The sequence below is a fragment of the Scyliorhinus torazame genome, chromosome 13 (assembly GCF_047496885.1).
Source record: "Scyliorhinus torazame isolate Kashiwa2021f chromosome 13, sScyTor2.1, whole genome shotgun sequence".
Classification (NCBI taxonomy): domain Eukaryota; kingdom Metazoa; phylum Chordata; class Chondrichthyes; order Carcharhiniformes; family Scyliorhinidae; genus Scyliorhinus; species Scyliorhinus torazame.
This window is the reverse complement of record NC_092719.1, coordinates 173,487,222-173,509,412: the sequence shown is the minus strand read 5'-3', so window position 1 is coordinate 173,509,412 and position 22,191 is coordinate 173,487,222. Positions and strand designations below refer to the sequence as shown.

The 22,191-nt window shown below is 46.9% G+C and overlaps 1 protein-coding gene across 9 annotated transcripts in view; it reads right to left on the bottom strand.

The window, feature by feature from the left end:
* The window catches only part of LOC140388384 (ERC protein 2), a 1,175,365-nt gene that overhangs the window by 736,321 nt on the left and 416,853 nt on the right, over window positions 1-22,191 (bottom strand). For all 9 annotated transcript variants that reach the window (XM_072472461.1, XM_072472462.1, XM_072472470.1 and 6 more), the window contains one exon: window positions 18,273-18,440. In XM_072472461.1, coding sequence (XP_072328562.1) covers window positions 18,273-18,440 — 168 coding nt within the window. The remainder of the gene's footprint in view (window positions 1-18,272; window positions 18,441-22,191) is intronic.

Below are 22,191 nucleotides of genomic sequence, written 5' to 3'. Positions count from 1 at the left end.
TATTGAATTCAAATTTCAACAACTGCCGAAGTAGGATTCGAATCCAGGACCCCAGAGCATTATGATGGTTCTCTGGATTACCAGTCGAGTGACAATACCACTAGGTCACTACCTAATCTAGGAGGGGCTTCCGTCACCATCGTTTCATCATGAACATAAGACTCTAAAACAATTGAATTGTCCTCCTGCGTCCTATCGATGATTCACTAATCAGCAAGGGTAGAGACACTCTGGGAACCCCCCCCCCCCCGGCTAAAAGGCAGTGGAAGCAGAATCATTGAATATTTTTGAGGCAGATTCTTGATTAACAAGGGGATAAAAGATTATTCGGGGGGTTTATGCAGGAATGTGGCGTTGAGGTTACAATCGCATCAGCCACGATCTTGTTGAATGGCAGAGAAAGCTTGAAGACTGAGTGGCCGACTCAAGCTCCTAGCCCGTATGTCTCTCTGTAGATCAGTTACAATCAATACTGGGTTTTCAGGTTTCTAATCACCCCCTGAATTTATTGTCTGAGGCATGGTCATGATATTGAGGCTAAAACATCTTGAAGCACTGATGTTGGGGTGTGCAGGGCAACTGCCTGTAATGATGACAATCTTTTCTTTTCTTTAGCTCCTATGTTTTGTCCACTTTCCTGATCCACACCTCAAAAATTCTGGACGTCTTCTTGGTGGTTTTGTTTGTCTTTCACCATGTGGGCAGTGCCTTGACATCGATGAAGTAAAGTGGCTCTTAGATTTTCCGATCGCAAGAAGCAGCAGCTTTTTGATGTCATGTTGGCGTGACTATAGCAGTGACACATTCCTTGCTCCGCTTTCCATCATTACATCTTTCACCATGAAACAAAGGATGATAATACAGGCCAGTTTCATCCGCATTAAAATACCTTGTGGTGCATGGTGTTCCAAGACATGGATGAGACTGTTGCTCCGGTAACCACTGCACCCTCACCACTTACTGCGTGGAAGACTATGCCGTACCTCGTCTTGAATCGGTCCGTTGCTGCAGGTAAACTCCATGTGGCCCAGCTTCTTTGCCAAGGTGACTCGCGTTTCCTACATATTGGATTTGAGATGGAAACATTCCCTGATTGAACTGCTTTGAACCACGCAGCAGAGCTTCTTCAATGTCAGTATAGGCAGCTGGTCTCATGCTCCTCTTTATGGAGAGAATGGCTGTTCATCAACCGTTCCAAGATGTTCGCCCTGCGTTTCATAATGCTGGACAAACTCTGTGCATGCCAGAGACAGAGTGGATAGTCAGAGATTTTTTCCCAGGGTAGAGGGTCAATTACATGGGGACATAGGTTTAAGGTACGAGGGTCAAGGTTTAGAGGAGATGTGCGAGGCAAGGTTTTTACACAGAGGGTAGTGGGTGCCTGGAACTCGCTGCTGGAGGAGGTGGTGGAAGCAGGGACGATAGTGACGTTTAAGGGGCATCTTGACAAATACATGAATAGGATGGGAATAGAGGGATACGGACCCCGGAAGTGTAGACGATTTTAGTTTAGATGGGCAGCATGGTCGGCGCAGGCTTGGAGGGCCGAAGGGCCTGTTCTTGTGCTGTACTTTTCTTTGTTCATGCCCACTTTCTCCTTAATGCCATGGTTTTCCACTTTCTACATTAACTTTTCCTTCTCTCAGATTGACAACACTTTTATTACAGGTTTAGCAATACTCACGTGCTTTGCACATCCTCTCTCGGGGAGATCTCATGTCAAACGATGGATTGTGCAGCGCTCCATGATTCTGCACTCACATGGTCTAAAACCACACTGAATGGTCAGTGTGATCATATGACAGACTTGGGTAAATTTGGCTGAACCGCCCTTGCCAGTTCAGTGCAGAATTTTGGCTTATCAGCATCGCTCTATGGGATTTGCTATTCTGCCGGCTGGAATGGTTGGCTATTTCAACATAGCTTGAGTTTGACTCACCGTGATTTTGTTGTACTTAATTAAACAATCAGAGCCACAAATATTAATGTGCAGTGGAATTTCTCCTTATGATTCCAACAATGGGTATATGTCAGAACAAGTACAAAGACCACCAATGAAAATTCCCAGTATCTAGAGAAAGTTAATAAAGAAAGTGGAAAACCACGGCACTAAGGAGAAAATGGGCACGCACCGAGTTTGAAAGGAAGATCGGCACTCTGATCTTAACATTGCACAAAATTAACCACCACTAAAAATGCAAGTTGGTTAAATGTTCAAACCCCCAAAGCATTCTTCAGCTTTTGATTCAAAATGTGTAACACCAGTATTTTAGTATGACCAGTAATTATAAATGACTCAGTCACCTCTAATGAAGTGGTTAGTGAGATAAATTTGGATATATGTAATACACTGTTTTATATTCATGATAGAGCAGGAAGGAAATAATTAAACTAAATATGTTCTGCTATGAAATCACAGGAAATAGCATTTAGCTGGAACAACTATCATGTGAAGAACAGATTTATGTCATCAAGAACAAAAGGCTACATTATACACATATGGAGAAGGTCACATAAGATACCAGTGAGCCACAGGTGCTCTGAAAAATCAATACATAACCTAAATTGGAAACAGATAGCTCTTGCTTGTGTTTTTTTTTTTTATAAGCTGGGTCTTCCTGTGCTTTCAAGACAGAGCAATTATGTAGAAGATTAATCTATATATTTTTTAATTAATACAAGTACACTTAATCCGATTAGCAGTATGGTACAGTACATACTAAATGGACACCAAAATAATGGGAATTTCAGACAAAGTAAATGCAATGCTTATTCGAGGCGTACCTTCAGTTGCCCTTTTTTTGTGAAATAGAAACAACTGCATTAAGGAATGTTGGCCTGCTACTTACTACAAGGTGTTCTTAATAAGAATTTATACAGTTTTTCTGTTTGGTTTTACTTTGTTTTGCAACTAATTAGAGTTTCTATCCATGCAATATTGCGAAGATCAAATGGGATTGTGTGCAGCAGGGAGAAACTATTTTTCAACATTAATGCAATTAAAGATAAAAAGTAATACTGAACAACAACCTTAAAAATCAATGTATTTGTCCAACGAATGAATGTGGCTATTACATGCACTATAGGACGATTCAGAATTGTACATAGTTATAATGGAATCCTCAATGTCCTCACTTGTACACCACCATTCACCACCTTCTCTAATTAGGGATGGGCAGTAAAGGCTGACCTTGCCAGTGATGCCCAAATCCCAAGAATGAAAATGAAAATACGATCAACGAAAATCAAACAATTGTTGCTTAAAGTCAGGTGTTGCACATTTCAACTTAAGATGTGAAAAGTTGGCATGTTTTGCAGGTTTGCATAAATATAATGCAATGAAAATACTTCTCAATGATGAAATTAAAACTTGGTAAAGTAGTTCTAACAAGGGTTATTTTGAACATTACATTTCCGAGTTCAAATTCCGAATGTTACATGACACGTTACAGATCCCCTTCCAAAGTAATGAAATAATGTGAGGAACACACAGACCATCAGAACCTAACTTCTCTTGGGATTACAGAAGATGAAATGAGCAAGCGGGAGAATTCATGTCTAAGACTCAAGAGGCGGGAAGTGTTAAAAAAGAAAAAAAAAGAGGGGGGGGTGGGGGGGAAGTGTTTACAAAGAATCCACAATACAAAAATAGGCCATTTGAACCCACTGATCTATTCCAATGTTTATTGTCCACATATGCCTCACGTGCTCCAAGAGCCTTCTCCCACCTTGTCTGTGGAACCCTTTAGTCAATTGTTGCACCAATCATTTCCCTAATTGTTCTCAACGTGTATTATCAGTTGCAATCACTTAATGTGACAGCATGTTCCATATTATCACCAACTTCTGTGTTAAGAAATTCCTCTCAATTCTTTATTTGAACTGTTAGTGGCCATTTAATATGTGCGCTCCCTTATTCCTGGCTCAACCACAACTGGACAGTTTCCTTCCACCCATCTCAACTTCCTGACCCACAGACCGCAATCAGTAAGGATAAACAATGGCACCTCCTCCACAATAGTCCTCAATACTGCGGTCCCGCAAAGCTGCGTACTTAGCCCCCTACTATACTTCTTAAACACAGACGACTTGACTGACAAAATATGGCTCTAACTCGATTTACAGGTTTGCTGATGACACGACCGTAGTGTGTAGGATCTCAAACAACGATGAATCAGAGTACAGGACGGAGGTACAGAACCTAGTGGCGTGATGTAATGACAACACTCTCTCCCTCAAAGCAGCAAAAACTAAGGAGCTGGTCATTGACTTCAGGAAGCAAAGTGTCGTACACTTTGTTCTTATGTACTCCTAGTTCTTGTGTTCTTATTAGAAGGATGAGGGGGGGATCTTATAGAAAGATATAAGATTATGAAAGGAATAGATAGGATAGATGCGGGCAGGTTGTTTCCACTGGCGGGTGAAAGCAGAACTAGGGGGCATAGCCTCAAAATAAGGGGAAGTAGATTTAGGACTGAGTTTAGGAGGAACTTCTTCACCCAAAGGGTTGTGAACCTATGGAATTCCTTGCCCAGTGAAGCAGTAGAGGCTCCTTCATTAAATGTTTTAAAGATAAAGATAGATAGTTTTTTGAAGAATAAAGGGATTAAGGGTTATGGTGTTCGGGCCGGAAAGTGGAGCTGAGTCCACAAAAGATCAGCCATGATCTCATTGAATGGTGGAGCAGGCTCGAGGGGCCAGATGGCCTACTCCTGCTCCTAGTTCTTATGTTCTTATGTTCTAACACGCCCCTGTCTGCATCAATGGTGCCGAGGTGGAGATGGTTGATAAGTTTCAAATTCCTAGGTGTAAACATCACCAATAATCTGAACTCATCCACCCACATCGATGCTACGACCAAAAAAGCACAACAGCACCTATACTGCCTCAGGAAATTAAAGAAATTTGGCATGTCCACAATGACTCTTACCAATTTTTATAGATGTACCATAGAAAGCATCCTATCTGGCTGCATCACACCTTGGTATGCTAACTGCTCGGCTCAAGACCACAAGAAACTAGAGAGTCGTGAACACAGCCCAGTCCACACCTCGAGCCCGGGCACCCACCCATTGACCCTGTTTACACCTCCCGCTGCCTTGGGAATGCAGACAGCATAATCAAAGGCCCCTTCCACCCGGGTTATTCTCTCTTCCAACCTCTTTTATCGGGCAGAAGTTACAAAAGTTTGAGAACACGCACCAATAGATTCACTAACAGATTCTTTGCCGCTGTTACCAGACTCCTGAATGGCCCTCTTATGGACTGAACTGATCTTTCTACGCATCTTCTTTACAGTTGTAGCACTATACTCCTTAAGCTTCACCCAATGTTTATGCCTATGCATTTACATTTACATTGTGCATTTACATTGTGTATATTCTATGTTTTTACGTATGAAGCGATATGCCTGGACTGTACGCAGAATAATACTTTTCACTGTACTCGGTACATGTGACAATAAATTTAAATCTATTGCACTCCATAATTTTAACTCTCCTTTTAGTTTTCTGCTTTCAAGAAAAATAAAACAGCCTGTTGAATCTATCCAGACAATTGCATTTTCTCAATGCTGGAAACATCATTGGAAATCTTTTATTCAATTTCTCAAGTGCTTCAATGTATTTTTGTGATATGGCAACCAAAATTGAGAACAATATTCCAAATATCATGTTCAAGACATCCAATTTTACGTTTTAAGAGTATAACTAGTAGTTTTGGCAAATTATTATTATTTTTTTTAAATACAGGATAAATGAAAAGGCCAGGGTTTGAGAAACTGGTAAATATCCCTGAGATAATTACCAAAGGATGATCTTTGTTTGCTTAAGGGTTTAGAGTTAAAGGTGTGAAAACAATAAACAGGCGGTCCTCTCTTAGCTTCTTAATGGAACCAGTGGGTCTGTTAAGATTGCAGCTGACATTATTATTAATATAAATTATTCAAGCAAATCGCAGAATCAAGAGATGTTTTGAAGGAAAAGTTAATTAGATTAAATCTCTATCTGGGACATACCAGGTCTGCCATGTTGCCATGGGAATGTTATTCTCAATTTAGGTTTTATCTGTGAGATTTCTCACAGAAACAGGCAGTCAGCATCTCAACCGCTTTGAGATAGGCAGTGAATCTGCTAGGAGCTGGGGACCTGGATCTGAGGCCTATCTGAAACCAAAGGGGTTTTTGATTTGCTGCCACTCAGCAAAAGTGCAAGGAGATCCACAATTAAGCTGCAGACTCCAGAATTGTGAGTTGATGTTGGAGAATTGGAGGGTTCATAGAACTGGATCCCAATGGAAGAATTTCAAGAAATCTCATACCTCAGAGAATAGTGGGAAAAGGGAGGAGAATGAAATTCAATTCTTGAGAGTTATGGCACACCTTGGTTTGATCTCAGGAGGAGCGACGGAGCCTTCAAAATCTTGTAATGGGGAACACTTGGGTGGAAAAGGAAGTAGAACGGTAAGTGGTTGAGATTTGGGGTTTAAGTATAAGCATTTACAAAATATAGTTAAGTTAGCGGTCCTTGATTTGTTTGACCCTTGTACAATAACCTTTCTTAAAATCTGAAATCATGTGGCATAATTCTTGCAGTTAATAACTGAGAGTTCAAATTTCTTTTTAAAGGTAACTGGTCCCCTCAGAGATTATAACAGTGGTCTAACTAAGGTGCTATATAAATTTAACATTAACTCCCTGTTTATTGTATTCTATTCTGTTCCTCCAGCAGTAAAGAACTTTGATTGTTCTCTTTATGGCTTTATCAACTTGATTTGCTTCTTTTGGTAATTTATGCATCAGTATTTCCATTTCGCTTTGCTGCTCTTTCCCATTTAGTTTCTTACCTTCCAAGCCTTTTTATTCCTCTTTATTCCTCCTAATAAAATGAACCACTTCACAACCTTGAATATCATTTGTCCTTTCTACAATTACTCTGCAAGCCTGTTAACGTTTTCATGTACTTAGGTGCAGTCCTCCATATTATTACCTTTATTCCCCTACTGATATCATCCACAAATTTCAAAACTATACCTGGTATAGGGTGAACAACAGTAATCTCAGCAAAGGCTGCTAAGGGACATCCCCGGTGGGGATGTGGAGTCAGAACTGGAAGCAGGGAAAAAGGTCCTCCCAATTTCTCCTCCATTCGCAATGTGATCGCGGAACAGATAGCCAATTAACAGCAAGCCAACATTCGGATTCTGGAGCCGGGAATCAAGGTGATCGCCACATCGTCCATTATGGAAGGAAGTGCTGACACCATATTTAAATGGCAGTCTGCACCCGAACCCAGTTTTAAACAAAAGCCTCTAAGAACCTCGATATGAACATTACAGCCAGTAGACTGTGACACACAATCCTCGCTTCAAAGCAGCATTTGAAACCTATTTGAGGGTATGGCAGAAGTGCGATCCTCGGTGGCCTCACCATTCAATGCTGGCTCCCTTTATGTTTTTCTGCAGGACACTCAGGCAGAGCAGGTGGTTCTCTTCCCCAGGTAGAGGGGAAAACCGTACCGCCTCATGAAGCAAGTCTGAACAGAGGTCACCGAAGAGGCCAGCAGCCATGAAATCATCCGGAAACAGTGACTATAGTACAGCAAATGAGTAACCACCCTTGAAAAAAAGAGAAGGTCAAGTGACAAAATGGTTATGTGTGAGGATGTGCTGGGGAGGGAGTGCCCCTTGTGTTGGTGTCGATGTGTGGAAGTTGCGGCATTCACTGGCTGTGTAGTCACTTAAAATGGCTAACTCCCGATTTAAAATGGCGAACGGCAAAGGCTGATGGGAAAGTCAGCCAACAGGACAAAAACGAGCAGCTGCAGGTTGACTGTGTATTTACCTCTGGAAAAGCCAGACAAGATCGATATCAGCAACCATCAGCATAACAAAACACCAGCCACCTGCACACTAATGAGCAATCCCTGGGAACAATGAGCAACATTTAGACACATAAAGCAAAACCAGACTCTTCAGCGCCAGCAGAAGCCGACACAAAAGGAGGTGAACGACCACCTCAAGACCGCCCATCGATCAGGGAACCGCTCCAGCATTGGAGAAAATCGAACCAAGTGATTGGGACAAAGTCCAATCACTTGGGACCAGGTACAGGGTCCACCCCGAAAGGCGAGAAGCACCTGGGGACTATAAGAATTGAGCCCCAAGTTCAAGTCGCTCTCTTCCACCGCTTCCAGCTCTTCCAGCTCGCTTAACTCTTCAACAGCCGCTCAAAAACTGTAAGTCTTACTTCAATGCTCGCTACGAGACAGGCACTCCTAGCTACCAATCTGTACCAACTTCAAATCCCGCAGGCTCAGAACCCGAACGAAAGGCCATTTGTTTCCTGGTGGGCCAGTTCCAAGTTAAGTATTGGCCTGTTAGCTGTAGAAGTAGCTTAGACGTAGAATTTGTACATGAGTAGTGACTACTGTGTATAATAAATGTGCTTTGATTTAAATCTTACTAAGCGGTGTATTGGATTATTGACCATTACTCGGACTTGAATCACGTGGCGGTATCATAAAGGTACCTGGCGACTCAAGAGCAAAGGTGATAAAACAGAGCAATTAAACTAAGGCAAAGTTAGCAACAGCTGCAACTCTGTCAGGGCAGTGCACGTCTGACATAGTGGACCTTTAAAATCGCTCTAAAGTGGTCCAGTGCCATAAGCATGATATTTTCCAGAGACTGCATCAAGTGTGTAAAATTATTAGGTGCTGTCTTTGTTCTAGTGTAGCCACTAGTTTATTCTCCTGTGTTTCCCCCCCGCAAGGAGAAAAGGGCCCAGAATGCCAGGGAGAGGGGGCACGGAACAATAGTAGAGCCCTGATCATCACCAGGCTGACTCCAATGGAGGAGTTGGTTCTGGAGTTGACAGACTACCAGAGTGGTTGCTCCATCACAGACAGTGATGCCGAAGTTCAGTCACAGGACAATGGGTAGCCTCATCGGTGACCATGAGGGAAGCCTCAGGCGAACATGAGGAATGATCTTCATGTGCGCTCCAATTCCCTGACATCTATGAGAGCTGCAGCTGATACTATGGGTTCCTGTCTGGAGGAGCGAGAAACGCTGATCATTCCGTTTTCTCTCACAGGCGAATCGCAGGAACAGAGAGTAGCTGTCTCCAGGAAACTCTCATCCACTCCTGAAGGGTGGAGGGGTTCTCAGGAGCGTTCCGCATCACATCAATCCCCTGTATCTTCCATTAATGCAGATATTTTTACCGACTTGGGTATGCAGTCGTGAACAGATTCAGGATCATAACCTAGTACAAGTACCATACATGCGGCTAAACAGTTGTGACAGGCTACGAGAACGGTGGCCACTGCCAGTTGGCGGCTGTGGACTACCAGGCCCATGCTAAGCCCCCAGCTGATGGTGAACCTTTAGAGTCATCTGAGGGGCAGGAAGGTCAGCATAAGTAAGGTGTGTGACGATTGGAAGATTTTAGGAAAATTAGATTATAAACGTATTGGGTAATTTAAGGGTTAAAAGTCTGGGGTTATAATGTGTTTGACTGCAATGGCCATGTTTTTGGGGAGAATTGAGTTATGCAGGGTTCAACAAGGTTTTAGCAGCCAGATGGTGAAACTGACAAAGGAATGTTTTTCGGTCTGGTCCAATGCACAGTGGTTTGACTGGGGAAGTCCCTGGGGAGTTAATGTCCTTTCAGTCCCTGGAAAGGTTCATTTTATTAGCTTGGGGAGATTATGTCAGTGCTGGGTGGATAAATGATTTTTTTAGAGAAAGGCTTTTGGAAATGAAGTCTGATCTGGCAACAACTGAAGGCAGTTTTCTTTCCCTGTAGGATAGTTTTTAAAAAAACAGTAATAATATTTTAAAAGCAAAACAGTCTTGTCTGAAGACCAGGGAGAGGCTGAAACAACCCAGTTGAAGCTGCTACTTGAAGGTATTCAGCCAGAGTCTGAAGGGGTTCAACAAGAGCCAGAATCTGATGTAAAGCAAGAATTACTTTATGCCCTGATGATTTTTAAGCTGAACTGAGAGCTGTACGTTTATTTTCTTGTTGTTTAATGGGAAATTGATGCCGTGTTTGGAGTGTAATTGTAGGCTGTTTTTTTTCAGGTGTGAAGTGAAAAGGTTTAATGTAGTATTTATAATCAAGTTTTGTTTTGGAAATACCAAAGCTCTATTTTTCCTTCAATCATTCCTGCAGCAAATCATTCTTTCCGCACTGTCTTAAAATGAACTAAAATATTGGGATTTCTGTCCAGTGTCCCAGCCACTGTCGGGGTCTGGTCTGGGATTGCATTATGTGTGAGAAGATCTGACAGAGCTTCCAGAGGGTATCTGCATCCTGGTTTGGAGGAGTCATCCATCCATGCCATGAAAGGGAGATTACAGCACTCTTCTGCGTGGGTGGCCTTCTTTATGGTGTGATTGGGAACTAGACCAGTCAGTGACTGCCAGAGGTGCGCACAGACTGACATCACCTTGTCTTTAAGCAATAGGGAGCAGTGGTAGGGCTATGGATGAGACATCTGGAGTGACATCTGGAGTGTCCACCATATCCTCATCCATCTGAGGTTAGCAGAGAGGTACTGCAGGGAGGTACAAATGTGCTTGAAAGGGAGAAATAGCAGCTGTTTTCTGCACTGGGCACACTCCGGATGAAGACAACAGTTCAGCAACCTCTCTGCCAGTGACACCAGCGTCTCAAGCTGCCATGGAATACAGAAGAAACTCCTGTACATGTACAATACCCTCTCAGTATGTCAGGCATCAGGCAGCCAGCGTACGGCTGTCAGGCCTCCGAGGCAGCAAGGTCAGCAGACAGCCTCTGGGGCAGCAAGGCAAGCAGACAGCTTCCAGGGCAGCAAGGCCAGCAGCCAGCCTCTGTGGCAGCAAGGCCAGCAGACAGTCTCTGAGGCAGCAAGGCCAGCAGACAGCCTCCGAGGCAGCAAGGCAAGCAGACAGTCTCTGAGGCAGCAAGGCCAGCAGCCAGCCTCTGTGGCAGCAAGGCCAGCAGACAGCCTCTGTGGCAGCAAGGCCAGCAGACAGTCTGAGGCAGCAAGGCCAGCAGACAGCCTCCGAGGCAGCAAGGCAAGCAGACAGTCTCTGAGGCAGCAAGGCCAGCAGCCAGCCTCTGAGGCAGCAAGGCAAGCAGACAGTCTCTGAGGCAGCAAGGCCAGCAGACAGCCTCCGAGGCAGCAAGGCAAGCAGACAGTCTCTGAGGCAGCAAGGCCAGCAGACAGCCTCCGAGGCAGCAAGGTCAGCAGACAGCCTCTGGGGCAGCAAGGCAAGCAGACAGCTTCCAGGGCAGCAAGGCCAGCAGCCAGCCTCTGTGGCAGCAAGGCCAGCAGACAGTCTCTGAGGCAGCAAGGCCAGCAGACAGCCTCCGAGGCAGCAAGGCAAGCAGACAGTCTCTGAGGCAGCAAGGCCAGCAGCCAGCCTCTGTGGCAGCAAGGCCAGCAGCTAGCCTCTGAGGCAGCAAGGCCAGCAGACAGCCTCCGAGGCAGCAAGGCCAGCAGACAGCCTCTGAGGCAGCCAGGTCAGCAGACAGCCTCTGAGGCAGCAAGGTCAGCAGACAGTCTCTGAGGCAGCAAGGCCAGCAGACAGCCTCCGAGGCAGCAAGGCCAGCAGCCAGCCTCCGAGGCAGCAAGGCCAGCAGCCAGCCTCTGAGGCAGCCAGGTCAGCAGACAGCCTCTGAGGCAGCAAGGTCAGCAGACAGTCTCTGAGGCAGCAAGGCCAGCAGCCAGCCTCTGAGGCAGCCAGGTCAGCAGACAGCCTCTGAGGCAGCAAGGTCAGCAGACAGCCTCTGAGGCAGCAAGGCCAGCAGACAGCATCTGAGGCAGCAAGGCCAGCAGACAGCCTCTGAGGCAGCAAGGTCAGCAGACAGCCTCTGAGGCAGCAAGGCCAGCAGACAGCCTCTGAGGCAGCAAGGCAAGCATACAGTCTCTGAGGCAGCAAGGCCAGCAGACAGCCTCTGAGGCAGCCAGGTCAGCAGACAGTCTCTGAGGCAGCAAGGCCAGCAGCCAGCCTCTGAGGCAGCAAGGCCAGCAGCCAGCCTCTGAGGCAGCAAGGCCAGCAGCCAGCCTCTGAGGCAGCAAGGCAAGCATACAGTCTCTGAGGCAGCAAGGCCAGCAGACAGCCTCCGAGCCAGCAAGGCCAGCAGACAGCCTCCGAGGCAGCAAGGCCAGCAGACAGCCTCTGAGGCAGCAAGGCCAGCAGACAGCCTCTGAGGCAGCAAGGCCAGCAGGCAGCCTCTGAGGCAGCAAGGCCAGCAGGCAGCCTCTGAGGCAGCAAGGCCAGCAGGCAGCCTCTGAGGCAGCAAGGCCAGCAGACAGTCTCTGAGGCAGCAAGGCCAGCAGACAGCCTCTGAGGCAGCAAGGCCAGCAGCCAGCCTCTGAGGCAGCAAGGCCAGCAGCCAGCCTCTGAGGCAGCAAGGCCAGCAGCCAGCCTCTGAGGCAGCAAGGCCAGCAGCCAGCCTCTGAGGCAGCAAGGCCAGCAGCCAGCCTCTGAGGCAGCAAGGCAAGCATACAGTCTCTGAGGCAGCAAGGCCAGCAGACAGCCTCCGAGGCAGCAAGGCCAGCAGACAGCCTCCGAGGCAGCAAGGCCAGCAGACAGCCTCTGAGGCAGCAAGGCCAGCAGACAGCCTCTGAGGCAGCAAGGCCAGCAGACAGCCACCGAGGCAGCAAGGCTAGCAGACAGCCTCCGAGGCAGCAAGGCCAGCAGACAGCCTCTGAGGCAGCAAGGCCAGCAGCAAGCCTCCGAGGCAGCAAGGCCAGCAGACAGCCTCTGAGGCAGCCAGGTCAGCAGACAGTTTCTGAGGCAGCAAGGCCAGCAGCCAGCCTCTGAGGCAGCAAGGCCAGCAGCCAGCCTCTGAGGCAGCAAGGCCAGCATACAGTCTCTGAGGCAGCAAGGCCAGCAGACAGCCTCCGAGCCAGCAAGGCCAGCAGACAGCCTCCGAGGCAGCAAGGCCAGCAGACAGCCTCTGAGGCAGCAAGGCCAGCAGACAGCCTCTGAGGCAGCAAGGCCAGCAGACAGCCTCCGAGGCAGCAAGGCCAGCAGACAGCCTCTGAGGCAGCAAGGCCAGCAGACAGCCTCTGAGGCAGCAAGGCCAGCAGACAGCCTCTGAGGCAGCAAGGCAAGCAGACAGTCTCTGAGGCAGCAAGGCCAGCAGCCAGCCTCTGAGGCAGCAAGGCAAGCATACAGCCTCTGAGGCAGCAAGGCCAGCAGACAGCCTCCGAGGCAGCAAGGCCAGCAGACAACCTCCGAGGCAGCCAGGCCAGCAGACAGCCTCCGAGGCAGCCAGGTCAGCAGACAGCCTCTGAGGCAGCAAGGCAGCAGACAGCCTCTGAGGCAGCAAGGCCAGCAGACAGCCTCCGAGGCAGCAAGGCCAGCAGACAGCCTCTGAGGCAGCAAGGCCAGCAGACAGCCTCTGAGGCAGCAAGGCCAGCAGACAGCCTCTGAGGCAGCAAGGCCAGCAGACAGCCTCTGAGGCAGCAAGGCCAGCAGACAGCCTCTGAGGCAGCAACGCCAGCAGACAGCCTCTGAGGCAGCAAGGCCAGCAGACAGCCTCCGAGGCAGCAAGGCCAGCAGCCAGCCTCTGAGGCAGCAAGGCCAGCAGCCAGCCTCCGAGGCAGCAAGGCCAGCAGCCAGCCTCTGAGGCAGCAAGGCCAGCAGCCAGCCTCTGAGGCAGCAAGGCCAGCATACAGTCTCTGAGGCAGCAAGGCCAGCAGACAGCCTCCGAGGCAGCAAGGCCAGCAGACAGCCTCTGAGGCAGCAAGGCCAGCAGACAGCCTCTGAGGCAGCAAGGCCAGCAGACAGCCTCTGAGGCAGCAAGGCCAGCAGCCAGCCTCTGAGGCAGCAAGGCCAGCATACAGTCTCTGAGGCAGCAAGGCCAGCAGACAGCCTCCGAGGCAGCAAGGCCAGCAGACAGCCTCTGTGGCAGCAAGGCCAGCAGACAGCCTCTGAGGCAGCAAGGCCAGCAGACAGCCTCTGAGGCAGCAAGGCCAGCAGGCAGCCTCTGAGGCAGCAAGGCCAGCATACAGTCTCTGAGGCAGCAAGGCCAGCAGACAGCCTCCGAGGCAGCAAGGCCAGCAAACAGCCTCTGAGGCAGCAAGGCCAGCAGACAGCCTCTGAGGCAGCAAGGCCAGCAGACAGCCTCTGAGGCAGCAAGGCCAGCAGCCAGCCTCTGAGGCAGCAAGGCCAGCAGCCAGCCTCTGAGGCAGCAAGGCCAGCAGCCAGCCTCCGAGGCAGCAAGGCCAGCAGACAGCCTCTGTGGCAGCAAGGCCAGCAGACAGCCTCTGAGGCAGCAAGGCCAGCAGACAGCCTCTGAGGCAGCAAGGCCAGCAGGCAGCCTCTGAGGCAGCAAGGCCAGCAGACAGCCTCTGAGGCAGCAAGGCCAGCAGACAGCCTCTGAGGCAGCAAGGCAAGCATACAGTCTCTGAGGCAGCAAGGCCAGCAGACAGCCTCTGAGGCAGCAAGGCCAGCAGACAGCCTCTGAGGCAGCAAGGCCAGCAGCCAGCCTCTGAGGCAGCAAGGCCAGCAGCCAGCCTCTGAGGCAGCAAGGCCAGCAGCCAGCCTCTGAGGAATCAAGGCCAGCAGACAGCCTCTGAGGAATCAAGGCCAGCAGACAGCCTCCGAGGCAGCAAGGCCAGCAGACAGCCTCCGAGGCAGCAAGGCCAGCAGACAGCCTCTGAGGCAGCAAGGCCAGCAGACAGCCTCTGAGGCAGCAAGGCAAGCAGACAGTCTCTGAGGCAGCAAGGCCAGCAGCCAGCCAGGCAAGCATACAGCCTCTGAGGCAGCAAGGCCAGCAGACAGCCTCCGAGGCAGCAAGGCCAGCAGACAACCTCCGAGGCAGCCAGGCCAGCAGACAGCCTCCGAGGCAGCCAGGTCAGCAGACAGCCTCTGAGGCAGCAAGGCAGCAGACAGCCTCTGAGGCAGCAAGGCCAGCAGACAGCCTCTGAGGCAGCAAGGCCAGCAGACAGCCTCTGAGGCAGCAAGGCCAGCAGACAGCCTCTGAGGCAGCAAGGCCAGCAGACAGCCTCTGAGGCAGCAAGGCCAGCAGACAGCCTCTGAGGCAGCAAGGCCAGCAGACAGCCTCTGAGGCGGCCAGCAGACAGCCTCCGAGGCAGCAAGGCCAGCAGACAGTCTCTGAGGCAGCAAGGCCAGCAGACAGCCTCTGAGGCAGCAAGGCCAGCAGACAGCCTCCGAGGCAGCAAGGCCAGCAGACAGCCTCCGAGGCAGCTGAGAGTAATGGAGGAGCACCATGGAGGAAAACGCAAAAAGGAATTAAGAAAGCACACAACATGCATGCGGACCTCAAGTGGTTAGACAGTTAATGATTCGCTGTTTTTCTGTTCTTATTAATGTAATTGATATGTATGATTTGGTTTATGAATGTTTCAATCCAGTGTTGGTGGCCCTCTGGCAGTGCAAGAGTGTAATTTGTCGACTCAAATTCCAGCTGGAAATGACCACAGTTAGTGTTCATCATTTACACATTGTAGAACCAACAAGTTTTAGTGGAGAGGCGAGTGATGTTTGTGTACTTGCCATGCGGAACTTTAATTGGCTGGATGGTTGAAGTGCTAAGTGCCAGTTGAAACAAGCCAGTATACGTGTCTCCAGAACATCCCTTGCTTTTATATCTTGCCACCCTCAGTCAGCCGCTCATGTCTGAGGGGATGCTCAACTCCTCATCTTCATCATCTGAGGTTGCCAATGCTCCACCATTTAGTCAGCAGGCAGGCCCCCCACCCTCTGCAGCGCCAAGCTGTGTTGTACGCCGCAGACCACCACTATCCAGGAGACCATCACTGAGCATATTGAAGAGTGCTATCCAATTGATCCAAGTGCCCAAATATCACCGTGAAGAGATCGATGGTAAGCAAGAATTATGAGGTGTTGGAGGGAGATCGTGAAAAGTTGCAGCACCTGGGAGTACCTGAAAATATAAACATTGTGGCTGCTCCCAGGGTAATGTATACAATATATAGGGTCTGCTGGCGGTGGTTACAAATGATTTGGATGTTGAGGGAATAAAACTTATTCCCATTAATGGAGACCACTGGTTGGCCCATGGAGCCTTGATGGTGGCCTGGGGGAATCTAGCAATTGCGCCAAAACCTTTGGCTCCCCCTTCCCCCCCCCCAATGAAAATGGTATTTGCCACTACCTTGATGCAGTGATGTCTGGCTGATTGGAAAATCAGCATCTCACCAACCATCTATCCTACCTCACTGGCCTACAAATCTCTTTTTCAAGAATAGAGTTACTCTCGACCATTCTATTGGTACTATTCTTCTTTTGAGGTTGAATTTTAATTCTAGATGCTGGTAGACCCTGTTATCTGCTCCCTCAATTCTTTTTTGGGGTAGAACCCATTCGGTCCTGGGCTCCTCCACTCGATCCTGGGCTCTAGTCCTCCTCGAGTTTGCTGAGGTTGGTTAGTTTCTCCAATATTTCTATCTTAACTGTTGCAATACCCCAAATGATTTCAAAGCTAAGTATTTATTCAGGATCCGCATCATTTCAATATTACCTTCTGTGACTGATATTGGACATAATTGGAGAGACAACTGAGGATGATGATGATGAGCCGGAGAACTGTATAAAGAGCATGTTGAGGCAAGTGGGAGGAGGAAATAAGGGACAGTGATCAGTTTGCAATCAAGACATGTCCCCACTCTGGCGTAAAAACGCTAGAGTTTCACGCCAGACTTTCCTTAAAAAAATTAAGACCTATTCACCTACCTGCAGGGGGCTGGCAGGGCCCTGGAGTGCTTCTCGCATCTTTAGCTGCAGATACAGGCCCCCGCACTTCTGGTTCCGAGTCCGCGCATGCGCACGGCGGTGCCAAACGCGATGGCGGACTCAGCCGGCGGACCTGGACCAACGAAGGCCCAACTATCTGCCCCCCACCACTCCATCAACCTGCCCGATCGCCGCCCCGGCCGCCCAAAAGGCCCCACCCCGGCACTTGATCCTCCCATCCCCACCAGGGCGGCTGCGGACTGAGTCCACAGCCGCCGTGCGAGAGTCTCGACCGGCCAGACATGGTTAGAACCATGCCGTCAGGAATTCAGCCGGTCTGGACTGGAGCATCGCTGGGAGGGCCTCTGGCAATGGCCTCCCAGCTGTGCCACGTAAATCGCACGCGAGCGATTCTCCAGAGTCCGGAGAATCTCTGGAGCGGCGCCGGGACCGATACGGGAGTAAAAGTGGATTCTCCGCCCCGCGCCAACTGCGATTTTGGCGCAGGGCTGCGGAGAATCCAGCCCATGAAGTTTCAGCATGAGGGAAACATTACTTGAGAAGAAGATACTGAGGAAAAGCAAATTAGAGGAACAAGGCAAAAATCAGTGGAAAGGTGAACGCGAGTTCTTATTTAAGGAAATTCAATGGAGCAATTATAATCAGTTACTTTCATCCAAAAAATCTATAATTTGTCTAATAGGGTTAGAAATACAAATATTGAAGAGTATAAGAGAATTAAAGATTGAAATGAAATGAAATGAAATGAAAGTGCGTTGACAAAGGGCTTTACGATTGGAAATTGAATGAAAGAGTCTGCTCTCTGGATTATTACTGTGCTTTGGAAGAGGCAGGGAATTAGATAACACAATTAGGGAGGCATATGAATGGTTAGTAAATTGATGCTGTCTTAATGGAATTGGGTTGTGGATGAAATTAGGTTAATACAGAAGAGGTGGGCTGTACCGATGGGCTTTCAATAGAGTTCGGAAATATGCCTCGTTGAAATAAGTTGCAAAGTAATGCCTAACACTGTAAAAAGAAAATAGATAAGGGAGAAAGCAAATCCAAGCCAAGAAATCCAACATAAATAGATTAAAGACTCAAATAAAAATGTAGGCCACGGTTAAAAATCCAAAATGCTTGTCTGAAGGATGTATGTGTAACAATAGGAAACTCTGTGACAGAAAGTACAGTTTATTGCAAGAGCAAAATACTGGAGATGCTGAAAATCTGAAATAAGAACACAAAATTCTGGAAATACTCATCAGGTCAGGCAGCATCTGTGGACAGGTAAACAGTTGATGAATCAACAAGGTGGTGGAAAGAAAATAGACGAGTGATTTTCGATGCACAGTGAAACCTGGAAATTAAATAAAGTGAATTGATCCCAAGAGAAGCCACAAAGTAAAATTGCCTGGCACCAGTTAACAGCCTCAAACGTTACGTAGATGCATTCCAAAAAGATTTAGCACAACAAATGTTCTGAACACAATTTTAAAAGTGAAAAGAAACCTTCCATTTCGTATGTTTTTATGTTCAAGGTCTACCTTTTTCTGGAGGACATTGATCTTTCTCTCTTTCACTTCCAGCATATCTTTCATATCACGTATCTCTCCTGCTAGTGTTCCTTTTTCTTCTGTAAGATCTTGAAGCTGTTTTGTCTTTTTGTTGAGGAAGCTTTCTTTTTCCTCAAGTCGCAACCTCAATGCATCCACCTGGGGAAGAAAACAGATGCATATAATCCAATCTGAAAATACTTGAGGTTTTACAAACAAATTTACTGCTCTGACTAAAGAACAAAAATGCCTATCGCTCTCATTTTACTAAGAATTTTTCCTGTATTTAAGCATAAACAAAGGTTTCAATATCTTTGTATGGAATGGCCATATTGAACTACACTTCAGTTACATAGAAATTACCACATGGAAGGAGACTGGTCCTCCACTTTCTTTAGTGTCTATCTTCCAGATGAGCGTGAGTCCTGATTCCAGGTGTTTGCATAGATCCACTATCCTTAAAAAGTGAAATGTCTCCACTTTACAACCTAATTTGGGCTTTGTTTCCTATACTCTTGCAACCCACTGTGGAGAAACATTTCTCCTATTGTCTGCACTAAATATCTTGCATTTAATCATATATCTATGTTCCTTCATCCTGGACACCATCAACTATCAGATACAGTCAGCCAATTTCTATCTACAACTTCCCTTCTTTTCATAGTTTTGAACCCCATGATCAAATTGCTTTACGATTTCTTTTCCATGTTCTAATGAAAGAAGTCACAATTTTTTTTTTTTTTAAATCCTTTGCCTGATTTATCCAAATTTCAGGCTGTACCATAGCAAAATAAATGCAGAAAATGCTGGAAATACTCAGAAGGTTTGGGAGCATCCATGGAGAGAGAAACAAAGTCAACATTCTGAGCCAAATATGATTTCTTGAGAACTGAACTACAGACAGAGAAAATAAGTGTTTTGTCTCGTCTCTCTCTATTTTTATTTTAAATATGTGTTCCAGTAAAAATCACCTTGGTGGTGGCTTTGGAGATATTATTCCTTTCCGAAAGGAATTAGAATCTGCTGGTTGAAAACTGGATCAGAATCACAGGGACAGGGACCAGTCTTAGTCAAGTGGGAATACAGTGTGCTGGGCCGCGCCTTTGAATAGGGGTTTTTGATAGTGGATTTTGTTTTAGAATTGGAACAGTTAAGGGGGAATTCATTAAGTGTTACACATAGATTACTGTAGCTGTGGGGTATCTTTCTGTTTGTAGTTGATAAAACTTCTTGCTGTGTGTTTATAGAAATGTTGACTAAGTTCTTAGAATAAAACTTACTTTGATTAAAGTGTCGAGGAAGACTGTTGAATCACACCTGAGGGGAACGCTCTGGCACTCATTCTAGCCAAATTCAACATAAAGGTTGTAGGTCAAGTGGACTTCATAATATACTTTGGAGTTTCTAAAACCTGGCCCATAACAAGAGGGAAAATCCCAACAACTCCAAGCCAAGGGTGAGTTACCTTACGTTGGTAAAAGCATGGACGCTCTAAATCCAAATTAAAAATTAAAGAAAAGAAAATCCAAAAGCTCTAATTGGGGGAAGGGGAAGGGCTTCTTCCATCACAGCGAGGACAAACGAACCCTTCCAATCCCCACCGCCCACTCCTCACCTGCTCATTTTCCCTTTATATGGGACAGGGGGGAGACAACAAAAAGCATCCTCCTCCCTCCACCACAAGGGTTATCAGGCATTTTATGGCCGAAATACAATTAGGATAATGACTGACCACAAATCCGAAATTCAACATCCAGCTTAACATGATATAAACTTGTTAAATCAGGATAACCAACGGTTATCCCACCCATTTCATACACTTCCCTATAAAAAGGAAAGGATTGACAACATCAAGTGGACAACATGATCTACAGGGAGCAAAGTCCATGATGACAAATGAGATACAGGGCAGTCCTCCTGACAGGCCCATGAAGAAAGCCAAAATCAAGGATGAGGCAGGATCAGGATCAGTGATCACTCTTCAGGATCTATCAAGCATTCCAATGATCAAAGCACATGGCATCATTACTTCCACCACGCCGCCTGACTAGACCTGGGCGGTTACCAACCTAGCCCCTCACAAACAACATCCGGAACAGTGGTCGGAAGGCCAAACCAACCCCAGGCAGGTTTAAACCTGCTCCATCAAATTCAAGCAGGTTCCCATCAGGGACAGTGCTCTGTCCACTGCAAGAACCTCCTTGTGTCCCTGTATCAAAACACCCCGCAACTCTTGGAACTGGGGCTTGACGACCTGTACCGCAGGGACGAGACCTTCAGTAAAATCAGCATCTTCATTGGCAGCCATCACCCGTCGATGCACACCGCAGTTTCAGAGAGGGAGCCCGCTAAAAGCAATTGCTCCACTAAAGGTAGGGCCCCACCCCAACTCCTTCCAGTCACCACAAACAAGCGAGGATTTAAACATTCTGCCTCAGCTCCAACACACAGAAACACCAACCACCAATTCTCAGGGCATAGTACAAACCATGTACACCCAGAAAATACAAAAGAAATGTGCACAAGGATGAAAAGGTGGATTAAAATAGGAGCATATCCACAGTTCGCGATTACGCAGCCGCTCCCGTGCCCACATTCCGTGAGCCCACCACACATTTAGTAAAATCCTTTGTGACTGATATTTGTAGAATTATTTATTAAATACCTTTGAAATTCTCTCCTCTTGCATGCTCTCCCATCAATTTTAAGTTGTCATATTTGCTCTTTGTTTTATCATTCCTATCATATTTGTAGGCTATATTCTGGCTTTGATTATTAAAAAATCTATTTATTTATCTACCCCATCTGGAAGGCCTCCTTTAAAATGCAGTGGCCCAAGATTTGCAATGAGAATAAGAGTGAACAATCCGCATTGTTACAATACTATTACGGGCCTTTAGAATTTCACGAGAAATTCAAACACTTTGCTTTAACCTACAGAAAAACGCCACACAATTCCACCTTTTTAAACAAAAGCAACTTTCTAGTCTAAAAGACTTTTTAAAAACTTTTTAAAAAACAAGTATTCACTTAACAATATGGTTTATAACAGCATATGATGTACCCAGTTTTGCTTCTTACTTCCCCCAAGAATTCTCTTAAACCGTCTGACATCTTTCATTCACTTCTGTCGGGATCACCCAAAAGTATATCACAGTCCCTCTGGAAAAAACTTGAATTCCCCTCACTTCCAGCAATCCTCAGAGGCAACACTTTTGCCTTGTACCTCTTGACTGTGGATGCCTCAAGCCCCTGTTCTGATTGCCTATTCAATACCTTGAAGATATCTGTTGGGTGCTTCTTAATCCACAGACACTTTGAGGACTACTGTAGATTTTAATACCAGCTTCAAACTAGGCAATCTTCAAGTTTCTTTTCCCCATTAAATCCAAATTGAGATTCAGCCCTACCCACACTTCAAGTGACAAATGATAAGGTTAGCTTTTTCTCTGCTTGCAATTCAGGCTTCTTATATTTATTTCGGCTATCGAAGCTGCACAACCAGGTCAAAATGTTTCAGCAAACACCCAAATAAATTGAAATCAAAGAACCTGCCTAAGCTCCACCCATCACCATGACATTGTAGCATGCTCCAACAGACTGTTAGATTAAGTGTCCTCATTTAAAATTCTTTGATCTAAATAAACAGAATTTATCAGTCGTCATGTCTCCGGTTCTTTAGCTAAGCAGCCCACCTGCTGTTTGATTATCTTACCTTTCTAGCCATTAACGTCTTACGTCAACATGGCCCCAACTCATTAAGTGTAATAGAGTCTGAGCTTGTTTTGACTATAACTAATAACCAAATATTTGTAACAGCATTCACTATTATATCTTTATCATCTGTCCACTTTTGACATTTTTGGTGTATTAATGCAGCAAGTCCCCACTGGCATAACACTACCTGGAA